The following is a 13,887-nucleotide window of genomic DNA, read 5'->3' as shown; positions in this document are numbered from 1 at the left end:
GGGTCCCTGGATGCACATTCTTCAAAACTCTCAAGGTGATTTTGACCACCGTCAGTCCGGGCAACAGTGGCCTCAGGTTCTTAGAAGGGTGTCTAAAGGGCCGTTTCGACTTCCGGAGGCCGAAAGATCTGGATCCTTTAGCTGTCCCCGCCCCCGCCTGGGGGGTGGAGGGAGCTCCTAAGAAGGGTTCTTTATAAGGGCACAGAAGTAGGTCGGTAAATCGCTTCATTGAGGGTTCTACATCCTGGCCTCCCCGGCTTCCTTCCAGAAGCTCCCGGCCCCCGCAGGAACCCGCAGGGAAGCGAAGAGGTTGCCTAGGCGTCCACGGCCGTCGGCGCACTTAGCACAGCATGGATCTTCTCAGCGAGTTCTTCTGTGCTTTCCCTTCCACTCCCCCAACGCCTGTCCCACTTCCGCCGCTCCGGGTGCTGGGGCGGGAGATGCAGGCCGCGGGGACGCGCCTGAAGCCCTCAGTCCCCGAGTGGACGCCCCAGAGGAGCTCCCTGCTGAGTTCCGTTACCCGGCAGGTGACAAGAGTGTGACTTCGTGGCTTCTCCTGCACGGTCACGGCTCGGGATGGGGATGCATGGGACTGCGGATATAGTTAATGTGGTTGATTGAAGCTCAAGAGTGAGATAGCCACATCTGACCTGGAATGGCAGAGAGGCCACTTAACGACAGCATAAAGGCTTCCCAGTGTCCAGTCTTGTTTCTGTTAAGCAGCCAGGGTCAAATCTGGATCCCCCAGAGACCATGGCAGATTTATTTTTCATGCTGACAAGGCAAGTCTAAATGTAAAAGAAAAATCGGATTTGAACCCAACAGGTGCTGATGAACGGATCCCACCTCATCTGATGTCAACAATTTCAAGTCAGTCACATCTACATTCATCATGACAAGAGTTCTTTGCCTAGAACTGTGTGTCCTGTAGTTGCTGCTTTTAATGTTTCTTCTGCATGGTCCTGGCCGACCTTTTTGACACTGCACTCTTTCTGTTTTTCCTGAGGCTCTGGGATTCCAGTCAGCAAACATGTAAGCCCCAGCTGTGTGCCAGGTACTTTGGTAGGCAAAAGGAAACAGGATCCACTCAAAATCCACCAGGGATGCACATTCTGCTTTTAAACAGAGCTATCAGTTTTTCAAAAGTGTAAACAAATGAACAGTTTTGTAAGGTGGGTTTCTGGAAGGGGCGGGTGGGGAGGGGGTGGAATCCTTGGAACATATTCCTAGGTGTACACCAGTTTTTATTTTAAAGGTGGTATGAAAGATAACTAATTAAGTTTAGTCTGGTTAGTGCTGTGATGTTTCTGGGCCCAAATGGAGCGTCAAGTTGCATTGGTTCACAGACAATGTGGTTCACCAATTTCATTGGCCCAACCCATGAGAATAACTGAGATGGACTTAGTCTGTGACGCATTCTTATCAAGGGAAGGTCCATGGGACATCTCTGTACTCTCAAAGAAAAATAATGGGAGATATGAGAAAATACCAACTATAGTCAGCCTTTATTGAATGTTGGTATGAGCTAGCGTAATTCTTAGCACTTTACAAGTATTGATCCATTTAACCTTGATGAGCTAGGAACTGTTATTATTTTGTTATTTATTTTTCACACACACACACACACACACACACACACACAGTGTGTGAGTTGGGGAGGGGCAGAGAGAGAGGCGGAGACACAGAATCCCAAGCAGGCTCCAGGTGCTGAGCTGTCAGCACAGAGCCAGACCTGGGGCTTGAACTCACAAACTGCGAGATCATGACCTGAGCCGAACAAAGTCCGACGCTTAACTGACTGATCCACCGAGGCGTCATGAGCTAGGAATCCTACCACAATCATTTGCTGGTGATGTGGCCTTGGACACATTGCTTTTTCTGAGCTTCTGGTTCTACATGGTACCTACCCCACAACATTGCTAGAAGAATGCAACGAGTTAGCGTCTGTAAAGCATTTAAAATGCTGTTTGTGTTGTCTGTTATTACGGTAAATGAATCGACAAGTTGGATAACTTGTCCAGTGTCACACAGGGAATAAGTGACAGAACAGAGAGATCATTTGGCCCGTAGTGCTAGAAATACGCTGGAGTTGAAAACAGACCAAACAAAAAATGATACCAATACCACAGCAGTCCTTACCATATTCACTTCTAGAGGCAATTTAATTTCAACAAAACATTATCATCTGTCAAGTTAAATTAATTTTAGTTTTAAATGTTACTGATTCCATAGTTTTGTGTGCATTTAATTTGAGAAATAACTTTTGGTTTATAGTTGAATAGAGTTCATAAACAAAGTTTATGTTTGTACTCGTAAGAATCATTTTTTTTTTAAGTGGGCTGGTAGCGTTCTTAATGTTTTTGCTTTTGTCTATGTTTTCCCTTTGATACATTTCTCAACCTGGAGAAGTACTAGATTAGTCAGCACTAGTACTTGGAACTGACAATAAATTTTCAGCCAAGTGTGACCTGCCATGTGGGCCAATCTCAAATAAACTCAGCACATTTTTGAGTATCCGTTTTAGGCCTGTCACTGCCCTCTAGAAGTTAAGCAGACTGCAAGTGAGACTTAAAATCCAGAGAGTACTGTGTGTTGCTTCTGGACACCTTTAGAACAATTTCTTCTTCAAGTGAATTCACTTGGTAGGTCATTTACAGGTTACCTATTTGTTAGAACACCCAGAAGAAGTTCCAGATAAAACCGGGAAGCTGTTTGGTATATACCATTTATATATTTCAGTTAATGATGGCATCCATTTTACAACTTTGAAGAAGAGAAAATTGAAATCACAGAAGCACATTTAATGGGCTTATATTAGGTGTAGATTGGCCTGTTTTTCTAAGTTCTGATATATTTTTTGTTAAGCACTGAGGAAGCACTATTTCAAAATAAATAAAATCTTCCTTTAAGAGTATAAACCAGAAGATCTTCAATCACTTATCTTGTTTGGTACTTAACAAGAAAGGAATGTATTTACTACTTTTTTTTTTTTTTTTTTTCACTGTTTGCATAAAAGGGGTTATGTAATAGTCTTGGACAATAAGGTGTATTTCACCAACGATATTGAAGTATAATGAAAGAACAATCAATGGTGCATATTTAAAGTATATTCCAGACCTTCTATATTTTCCTGCTGATGTTGTTAAGTAAGGAAGATCAAATTAGAAATCATCACAAGGTTTTCCTCTTGGGGTATTTTGCTCATCTATTTTCCAAAATCTGGAAGCCCAAACAGTTTGAAAAAAATTTTTCATCCCATTCCTTGCATTTCAGAAGGCTAACTGGTACTCAGTGATATGTGTGTGTATACCTCATCTTTTATTTACTTATTTTAAATTTCTCACTGACAGGCCAGATATAACTTAGATTGTTGGCCACTGGGCTAAGCATTTTATACAATTATTGACCTGTTCTCTCACGTGAGCCATAATCCCCAGATTCCCCCTAACATGTAGCATGCTTTGACAGGCTCACAGTCCCTATGGTGCTCTCCATTTACTGAGCAAACATCTCCTGATCAGATGGAAAATAATTTCAATTATTTTTCACTGGCTAATGGAAATCAATTGAAGCATCTTTCTTAAGTGAAATTAGGGTGCCGGAGTTTTTGTTCTGGTTTAATTCCTTTCTAAAGATGTGGCAGAAAGTCTCTGATGAGAAGCCCAGGTATGGCTAATGTCCCATGTAGAACTTGCTCACGTGCTTGAAGGCCTTCCACACTCATTCTGTAGCCCCTCATCCAGTAGTACTAACTGTCCTCAGATGGAGTCCAGGGTGGGAAAAATGCACTGTTTACGAGGTAGCTGCTGTTGTAATCCAGAGACTTGTAGATCATTCGCCTGACACATTTCCCCAGCAGAGCTATTTCTCTGTCAATCTAAGAGACATTTCTCTGCCTGTCCCTTGTTGGTGTCAGACAACCAGATGACCTGCCTGCAGAACAGGTCAGGGAGAAGGAAGCAGGCTGATCTTTATTCTGCATTCCACATTTAACTCTGGAAAACTAGCCGAATTTAGCATCTTCTTGAACTGTAATTTTCAGTTAAAAGAGAGAAATAACTCCTCACTGTGGGATTCTCCTTTTATGTCCTTTCTGGAGGAGAGGCTTATCTCAACCTTTCTTCCTGAGAACATTCAATTTCATTTGTCTCGTCCCTGTCAAACCAGAAATTTTTTGGCAGAACGAGTGGCTGACTGTTATTAAGGATGATAATAGCAACATTCTCTCTTGCAACTACTTGCTTCTGTCAGTATGCCTTACAGAAGACTGGAAAAACCTGACAGTTGTGGCCCAATTATGGCTTATTTCCAAATGTACAAAGGACTAACCTTCAAGTTTAAGTTAGAGGACTTTCAGTATGAGAGCCTGATTATTAACCAAAAAGCACTTTTATATGGAACCAGGCTTTAAAGATATGTTTACTTAAGCATTTCTAAACCAAGAATTCTATTATAAGTATGTTGCCATCAATTCACAGGGCCTAGTGATGACAGAGAATATAAATACTGACTGTATTTTGAACTCCAATTATTACATTGACTGGAATTTAAGCTTTAGATGGTGGGCTGGACTAGATGCCCTTTAAGATTTCAGTATTAAGAGTCTTATTTATGCTTTGTGGTTACTGTATCACTGCCAAAAAGAAAATATGGCCAATTTAATATACTCTAAGGTCAGTGGAAGTAAAAACAAGATGGGGCTATTTTAGTTACTATAACTCTGTTCTGGGTAATTACTTTGTGGGAAAAATACTATGTGTTGATGCTTTGTTTCTTAACAATCTAACCAGACTAGTTTTAGTTTTACACATAACCCTTTAAAATTTGTTTCCGTGGTGTTAGATTTTTTCTGTTATAATGATAAATAACTTTACTTTACATTTTCTTCTTCAGTCTTCTTTTTTTCTTTTTTTTAAAGGTACTGTTCAAGAAGCAGGAACACTGTTAGCCAGCAAGAATGTCCGTGTCAACTGTTTGGATGAGGTAAAATTTAAATTTTTTTTTTAATGTTTATTTTTGAGAGAGAAACAAAGTACGAGTGGAGGAGGTGCAAAGAGAGAGGGAGACACAGAATCCAAAGCAGGCTCCAGGCTCCAAGCTGTCAGCACAGAGCCCGACGCCAGATTTGAACCCACAGACCTGGAGATCATGACTTGAACCAAAGTCAGACGCTTAACCAACTGAGCCACCCAGGTGCCCGAGGTTAGGTAAAATTTAAAAAGCAGAATAAAGTGTTTTATTTTCTATGAGACTGGATAATATATAAAATACAGCAGTAGGAGTTCTTATCTAGCATTTGTGATTAAGTTATACTGATCTCTAAACCAAGTGTAAGCAGGCAGTTTACAAAATACAAATAAGTATGTAAAAACATGTTGAATTTTATTAATAATCAAATAAGTCCAAATGAAACCAAATCATATTATTTCTTGTAAAGTGTGGGAAACATTGGACTTTTTACATACTAATGGATTAGGTATAAATTGGCATCACATTCTGGAGAACATTTTAGAATATGTGCCATTTTTAAATGTACATACTTTTGATACAGCAATTCTACTTGTAGGGAAAGTTAACTGAACCTAACCTCAACTTTCTAGTATAGCTGCTTTCCAAAATAACTTTCTGCAATGAAGGCGATGTCTGTTCTGAGCTGTCTGATACCAGCCATTAGCCTTGGGTGGCTTGTGGCTACTTGATTATTCAGTGTGGTTCTAGTGCTGGAAAGTTTACATCACTTGCTCGTGCAGAAGGGGAAGGGGTTTTATTGATCCTTCCAGACATAGGTAGCAAAATTACTGTCAGACGAATTAAAGTTTCAAGCAAAAAATTTTAAAAATTTTTAAAAAGATGAAGACTCTCATAGATTAAATTAGTAATCCACCAAGAACATACTAGCCTTAGGTGTTCACTTTAAAGCTTATAACTTTGAGATTCATAGAGAAAAAGATAGAATTCAAAGGAGAAATTTGTAAAACTGCTGAAACACTTTGACAAACCACTAGATTAAGTAGAAAAAAAGTAGTACAGGGAAAAGAAAATTTGGATAACTAATTGACAGTGTACTAAGATAGAAAAAAAACAATAGTACATTTTCTTTTACATGGAACATTGATAAAAATTAGTCTGTGTTACACTATCTTATAAAGGAAATTTTAGCTAATTTCAAAGTTTACCTAATGCAGTAGTAGACATTACAAATAAACAAAAATATGATCTGAATAATAAAGCAACTTGAAAAATTAATTTTAACTGTCAGTAGTTCTTGGTTAAAAGAAGAAATAGAAGTAGGAATTGTCTACTATTTAAAACTGAGAACATTTATCAAAAGCTACTATTTATCAAAAGCTGTGGTATGTGGCCAAAGTGATATTCAGGGAAAATTTGCATTTGTCACATTTATCATCATTGCTATTATTATTATTATTATTATTATTATTATTATTATTATTTTGCAGCATTTATTGTACTTTCAACTTGTGTGGTATTCTGAGCTTTCAACTAAAAATTGTTTTAAAAGATTAGGGTATGCTCAGAGAATAAAAGGAGTGAATGAATGAATTAAAATATAAATAAACATTTAAAAAAGCCATCAGGCACAAGCAACAAAAGAAAAAAATTAAAATAAAAATGTTTGTGCTTCAAGGTATACCATTAAACAGTGAGAAGATAATCCCACAGAATGGTTCTACAAATCCTATCTGATAAGGGAATTGTAACTAGAAGCTATTATGAACTACAACTCAACAGTAAAAAAGACAAATAACACTATTAAAAACTGGACAAAGGATCTAAATAGATACTGTTCCAAAAGATACTCAAATGACCGATGTGCACATGAAAAAATGCTCAGTATGAGCTGCCCGGGAACTGCAAATCAAAACTGCAGTGAGATACCATGGGACACCTGCTGGGATGGCTATAATAAAAAAGATAAATAATAATAAGCATTGGTGAGGTTGTGAAGAAATGGGAATCCTCATTGATTGTTGGTGGGTAAATGGCACAGACAGTCTAGAAAACAGGTTGACCGTTCCTCCATTGATTAAACATAGAGTTTTCATATGGCCCAGCAATCCTAGGTGTATTTTCCTAAGAAAAATAAAGCATATGTCAACACAAAAACTTGCTCATGAATGTTTATAGCAGCATTATTCTTAATAGCCAAAGTTAGAAACAACCCAAATGTCCATCAGCTGACGAGCAGATAAACAAAATGTAGTATATCCGTACAGTGGAAAAGTCCTTCATAAAAAGGAGCGAAGGACTGGTAAATGCTACAACATGGATGAACCTTGAAAACATTTGCCAAGTCAAAGAAGCCCGTCACAGAATACTAAATATTATGATTCCATTTGTAGGAGCTGTCCAAAATAACAAATCCATAGGGACAGAAAGTAAATTAGTGGCTGCCTAGGGCTGGGTAGGAAGGTGGTGAGGTGTGGGGGGGGGGGGGGGGGGGGGTCCCTGATAATGGATAGGTGGTTCCTTGTGGGGGAAATAAAAATATCCTAAAATTGATTGTGGTGATCCTTGCACAACCCTGCAAATATACTGAAAACTATTTGATTGTATGTATTAAATGGTGAATTTTATGGTATGTGAATTATGTATCTCAATAAAGCTGTTTAAAAAGGATAGAAAAAAAAACAAAGTTCTCAGCATAAGAACAAAATATTAGACGCAGTCTGGAAAGTATGAGCCAGAAAATGATGTATGTAAGTACCAAGAAAGTAAGAGAGAGTATAACTGCAGTTATAAAGGAAATTTTCATAAGTTTTTGTGTTGAAGCCAATATATATGAAAACCCATATAACAGTAACTTTATAGAAAAATAAAAATGAATATATTCATCTCATATAGAAGTAGAAAAACTAGAATAATTAAGGAAAATTTGTGTAAATATATTTAAATGCCAACCACTTCCTAAAGCTGCAAACCTGAGTATGCTTTCCAAAATGTTCAAGGACTTCTCATTTTACACAGATTGCAGTTCATAAAAAGATGGGAAGATACCCAACTCATTTGATAAGACTAGCGTAACACTGATGCCAAAATAGGAAAAAGACCAAGAAAACCTTGGGCCCAATTCAGTTTATAACTCAGATAGAAAAACTCTAAGATACTAGCAAATTGATCCAGTAGTATGTCAAAATAATAATTAAATAATAACCAAGTAAGGTTTCTCCAAAAGTGATAGGATGGTTCAATTTAAGAGAATCTTTCAATATTATCCATTATATTACAGAATAAAAGAGAATCACCTATGATTATCTCAACAGATGCTATAATACCTTTGATAACATTTAGTGTCCATTGATGGTAAAAGCTCTTAACAGATTAGGATAGAATAGGTTTTTTTGGTAACTTGATAAAAGATTTGTGGAAACCTTCCCCAAACAGTAGCATCCTGCTTAATGTTAAAACATTAGACACACTTTCATATTTAATGGTAAAACCTTAGAAGCATGAGAATCAGGACAAGGAGATTCCTGAAGATTCTGTGAGCAAACTGCAGATACATTAGGCCTCCTTGGTGTTCCTTGAAGGCAATACCCTTTGCTCTCAAAGTTTCCGACTTGCATTCCCTTTACCTGGAGCAGTCTTCCCCTAGTTATTTAAATTCTTTGTGTCTTCACTCCCTCAGGAAGGTTTTGTTCAAATGCCACCTCTTTAGAGGGACATTTCTTAACTGTCCTTTTATTTAAAAATAATAATCTCTTTCTCTCTGGCATTCTGTTTGCCTCTTACTCAATGTTCTTTCCCTGTAGCACTTGTGTTACCCCTGCCTTATCACCTCAACTAAAATTTAAATGTCAGGGACTTAGACTGGAGGAGCATGGGATTTGTTCATTGCTATCCACAGTGCATAAATCTGTGTCTGACATATATTAAGCACTCAGTAAAGATAATACGTAGTAATCATTGCATTCGAAGTTTATAATTTTTTGTTCTAAGTTATTATAACCCTTAATAAAAAGAAAGAAAAGCTTAGTATAAATTATCACTTAACATGTTTGGCTTCTCTTACCTAGGGTCATCCAGGCCAGCACTGAAATCTGATATGGGAAAAGCATACGCTGTGTTACAGACATGACAAAGATATCAGGTTCAGAGATTGCACAGCAAATGATATGTTTGGGTTTGCTCATTACCTCTTTGAAAAAAAGCTCTCATTGATTAGTTCTGAAAACCAATCCCTGTTACGAAGACCAATGATAAATAAGAAAGAGCAAAAATAAAGAAAAATTTAAAGGGAGAGAGAGAGAGAGAGAGAGCAGAAAAGGAGTATCAGGAAACAGGAAGGCAGTCAGGTAAATGGACAGAAGTGATCAGCAGAGAGGACAGTTAAAACACAAGCAGACATAAAAAAAGTGAAGACACTTTGCAATTGCAATGTAAGATTCAAAAACTTTGCACATCTCCTTTGTTCTTAAACATCTTTTCACACTGTGTTGAAAGCTGCTTTAGGGTTATGTATGTATTTATTTTAAATATATGGGACAGTTCTGCGGTGTCAGACTATATTATAACCTTTACTTATACAATGGGATTGCTGTGTGATAAATCGCCTACCTGCCTGTACTGTGTCCTTCTTTTCCCCCAGGCTGCACCTAGCTCCTTATGTCTAGGTTATAGCATCCTACGGGGCTACCACCCTAGTCTTGCTTTGAATGCATTTTTGTCTTATTCAAAAGGTAATAACCATATAATTCATCCCCACTTCCTCAGAGCTGCCTCTGTGTAGTGAAATCCTGATTACCCATGCACACCCGAACCACTCCCAACCTTTAAATACCTCGTCCTTGTAGATACTCCCAACAAAGGGAGTCTTAACATTATAATCTTACCAGTTTTTTTATTGTTCTCAAGAAACATTGGCTACTCCTACTAAGATGTCTCTTGTACAGCCCCTTGAAAGGTCTCAGCCTTCGTATAATTCTTATATCAGTAGCACTTCTAGAATATTGATGGCTTGTGTTCATAATCATAGTGTGGACTCATAAAGAACAATTCAAATTATGTTGACATTCTAAGATTCACTACAGTAACAGATTCTACATTTTAATGTTTATTTATTTTTGAGACAGAGGGAGACAGAGTGTGAGTGGGGGAGGGGCAGAGAGAGAGAGGGAGACACAGAATCTGAAACAGGCTCCAGGCTCTGAGCTGTCAGCACAGAGCCCGATGCGGGGCTCGAACCCACGAACCGTGAGATCATGACCTGAGTCGAAGTCAGACGCTTAACCAACTGAGCTACCCAGGCGCCCCCAGAGTCTACATTTTAGAGAAGTCTTCATCCAGAACAACTTTGAAATTCCAGCACTTAAAGAGTTTTCCTGGTTTGCTTTGAAAATCCACTTAGAGAACACCTTGCTCATTTATCTACCACGTAGCATCAGATACTCAGAACAAATAAGGCTGGATGTTTCGCTGGATATGCACAAAACATGCAGACTAAACAATGTAGTGTGAATATGACCAGTCATTTTTTGATATTTATATTGTATATATGATCAAATCGTATATATAATCAAAATGTAAATGTGGTTTGGGGTGTCATTTTAAAAATGATACTATTATAATATACATTTCCTGCATCTTGTTTTTCTCATTGGCAGTAATTCGTGGAAATTTCTCCAATTCGTTAGATACAGATGCAGTCAAGAGGTTCACGATTACTCTTTTCGTGGTTATGATTTACAAGTGGATACAACATGCTTTATTCAACTTTCTCATTGATAGGCATTCTGATTATTTGAGATGTTTTTGTTTTCATGTTTATGCATTTGTATCCGTTCGTTCATTTGTTTCTCCAGTAGCTAAGTATGTGTGGTAGAGATGTGAACCCTGATGATCTAGGTTCTTGTGCCTCCCTGGCCATTTTACTGGTTATGTGAGGTTGAGCAAATTTCTTTGAAACTATTTGCTAATAAAAAATTATCATATCAGATAACAAAACTCTTATTTTTCCTCAGTAGTTTATGAAAGATCCAAGTGAGAAAGTCAACATAAAAGTACTTTATGAGTTTATTAATTCATGTTTCTTTTATCTTTTTAGTTTAATTTCAGGAGTTGTTCATAGGAGAAAAGGTAAATAAATATAATTAATACTTTTTCCCTTTTTGTTACAGAATGGAATGACTCCTCTAATGCACGCTGCATATAAAGGAAAACTTGATATGTGCAGATTACTTCTGCGACATGGAGCTGATGTAAATTGTCATCAGCATGAACATGGATACACAGCCCTCATGTTTGCTGCACTTTCTGGTGACGTTTTAGAATTTATTCTAATGTATCAGTGTCAGTCACCTATGCAAAATTTTTATAAGTACATAGATACTTTTAAATTACATGCTTTTTTATTATAGTAATTTTAAGGTCAATTCTTACAGGAAAGGTGGGAATTGGTTCTTGAAAGGTTGTAATGTATAAAGTATGTTAAATAGTTAATTTGGTGATATGTTTCTTTGCTTATTTAAATCAGCTGATTGTATGGACAATATATTTTGTGTAGAGTTAAGGAGTTGGATCATTATTCTTTCAAGTGAGTTCCATTAACGTTCTGTATCTTTGTATGTTGAAGTAATATGAAAACTTCTTTGGTCTCTTGAAAAAAATAGCTGCTATGTTAGAGCTGTCTGTTTGCTTCACTGACATTTATGTCCTAAATATGCTGATCCAGTTAGAAACTTACTCTGATTTGTGAATAAAGACAATTGGGAAATATTTACAATTAAGTGGAGTCATCTGTATTTGTAGGTGTTTTTTGGTTTTTTTTGTTTTTTTTTTTAAGAAAAGGAAGATATAATACTCTCATACCTTAAAAACAGTAATCTATATTTTTATAATCCTGGAAGAGGAAAGCATTTCTGGAGAAGGGGTGGGGATAGCTTAATAGATGATGGGGATTAAGGAATGCCCTTGATGTGATGAGCGCTGGGTGTTGTATGGAAGTGATGAATCACCAAATTCTATACCTGAGACTAATATTGCACTGTATGTTAACTAGCTTGAATTTAAATAAAAACTTGGAGGGGAAAAAAGAAGGAAAGCCTTTCTAAGTGTGATATAGAAAATATAGAATATAAAAAGGACAACATTGGCCAACTTGGTTATATATAATCTTAACATTTCCAAATAGAGAATATACCAATGTATAAAGTACAAATGAAAAACTGAGGAAAATGTTCATTACATATCTTAAAGGGTCATCTTATTATGTAGCAGGAGCTCTCATAAATCATATGGAAACAAGTACTGCAATAGAAAATTGGACAGAAAATTGAACAGAGAACAAAAGACATAGAGCTGGCCCATCGGTATATAAAATATTTCTACCAATTAGCAAAGAAATGCAGTTGGAAAAATAAATGATCATTTGTCACTCACTGTATTGGCACAGGTTAAGGAAGAGTGATCATGTCCAGCGTCAGCATAGGGACTTCTCTGCACTGTTTTGGCATATGCACATCTGCCCAACCTGCTAGAAGCCAGCCTGGCAAAATGCCTTTAAAATAGGCATAACTTTGATTCTGCAGTGTTTTCCAGGAACTGTTCTATCCTGCAGCAATTAATGGAAAATGCTGGTCACTAAGTATAGTCCATAATAGCAAAATATCTGTAATGATTACATTAGCAATAGAATGCAAATAGAATAAAAGCAAATGATAGACCATCACCTGTTGTATCATTATTCCAGGGCCTGTGGATGTGAGGATTGGGATGGATTAGTAGTAGATATTAAGGGGAGATTTTTCATTTTATCACTCTTTGTTGTTGCTATTTTTTGTTTCTTTTCACTTTATACGTTATCAGTAAAAAAAATACATTTTGTTAAAAAAAAAAGTGATACTCAGTTCTATACCATCTTTGTATTCCCTGATGTTTTTCCCCCAAAATGAGGTTAATCTCTATATGGGTTTTTGTATTATTTTACTCTTTACTCTGGTTATGATTTACATTTCAGAGAAAATGAAAATATTCACAAGATAGAAACCTAAAACTAAATGAGGAAAAAGGGTACAGATCATTTGAAGGAGGTGTTTTCAGTTGGGCATTTCCTTAATATTAACAGATACGTCCCCTTCTAACGTCAGGTAACAAAGACATCACGTGGGTAATGTTGGAAGCTGGTGCTGAGACAGATGTTGTCAACTCTGTAGGAAGAACAGCAGCTCAGATGGCAGCCTTTGTGGGTGAGTTTTTACGGCATTTTTTGATTAGGTTCTATCCAAAATGTCTTCCGTGAAGAAATAGCACTTCGCTTCTCAGAGTACAGATAGTGTCATGTTTAGTTTTAAAAGAGCAAAATGTTTACACTTTTTTGGGTTTTGTCTAACTTAATGAAACGTCCAGTGACCCTTTGGAGAAAATGAGCAAGCTATCTTGAATTTCCACCTTGTGAGATACAAAGAATAGTGGGGCCATTTTAGTTGTAGTTAAATGCTTTGATGACTGTATCTTATTTCTTTAAGGAAGTAGTTTAACCTAAAGTCAAGAACATGAACTGTGAAGTCAACAGTCCTCAATTGAAATCCTGGCTGTGCCAGTCAGTAGCAGGTTACTTAATTATTCTGACCTTTACTTTATCCATTGTAGCATGGTTCCTGGTTATTGAAAGGATTAAATGAGATGTTGACTTCCGGAGCTTTACGGGTAGCACTAAATAGGTGTCATCAGTTACTGTTGCTAATAAAAATTGCAACAATGCAGTTTTTTCATAGAAAGGAGATTAATAATAGTGTAATATATAGCTGTTTCATTTTCATGCTCATCAAGCACAAACTTTTATTGTGTTGTGCCCAGTATTTCTTGGTATATTAATCCTGTTACTGGACATAATATGAGGGGTTTGGAAGAGAGTGGCGTGAATATTTGGTC

General features: G+C 37.1%; 1 protein-coding gene across 3 annotated transcripts in view; it reads left to right on the top strand.

Moving 5' to 3' along the window:
• ANKMY2 (ankyrin repeat and MYND domain containing 2) overlaps nucleotides 1–13,887 on the top strand; it is a 37,494-nt gene that overhangs the window by 756 nt on the left and 22,851 nt on the right. The window contains exons 1-4 of one of the 3 annotated variants that reach the window (XM_060632603.3): nucleotides 207–1,032; nucleotides 4,919–4,983; nucleotides 11,136–11,274; nucleotides 13,104–13,202. In XM_060632603.3, the coding sequence (XP_060488586.1) occupies nucleotides 957–1,032; nucleotides 4,919–4,983; nucleotides 11,136–11,274; nucleotides 13,104–13,202 (379 nt within the window). In that variant the 5' untranslated portion in view covers nucleotides 207–956. Of the gene's footprint in view, nucleotides 1–206; nucleotides 1,033–4,918; nucleotides 4,984–11,135; nucleotides 11,275–13,103; nucleotides 13,203–13,887 lie in introns of those variants that run through there. The other 2 variants (XM_078441644.2, XM_060632602.3) reach the window with 2 other exon arrangements.

The sequence above is a fragment of the Panthera onca genome, chromosome A2 (genome assembly GCF_046562875.1).
Source record: "Panthera onca isolate mPanOnc1 chromosome A2, mPanOnc1 haplotype 2, whole genome shotgun sequence".
Lineage (NCBI taxonomy): Eukaryota > Metazoa > Chordata > Mammalia > Carnivora > Felidae > Panthera > Panthera onca.
Note: the sequence above shows the minus strand (reverse complement) of the source record. Positions and strands in the feature narration are given on the sequence as shown.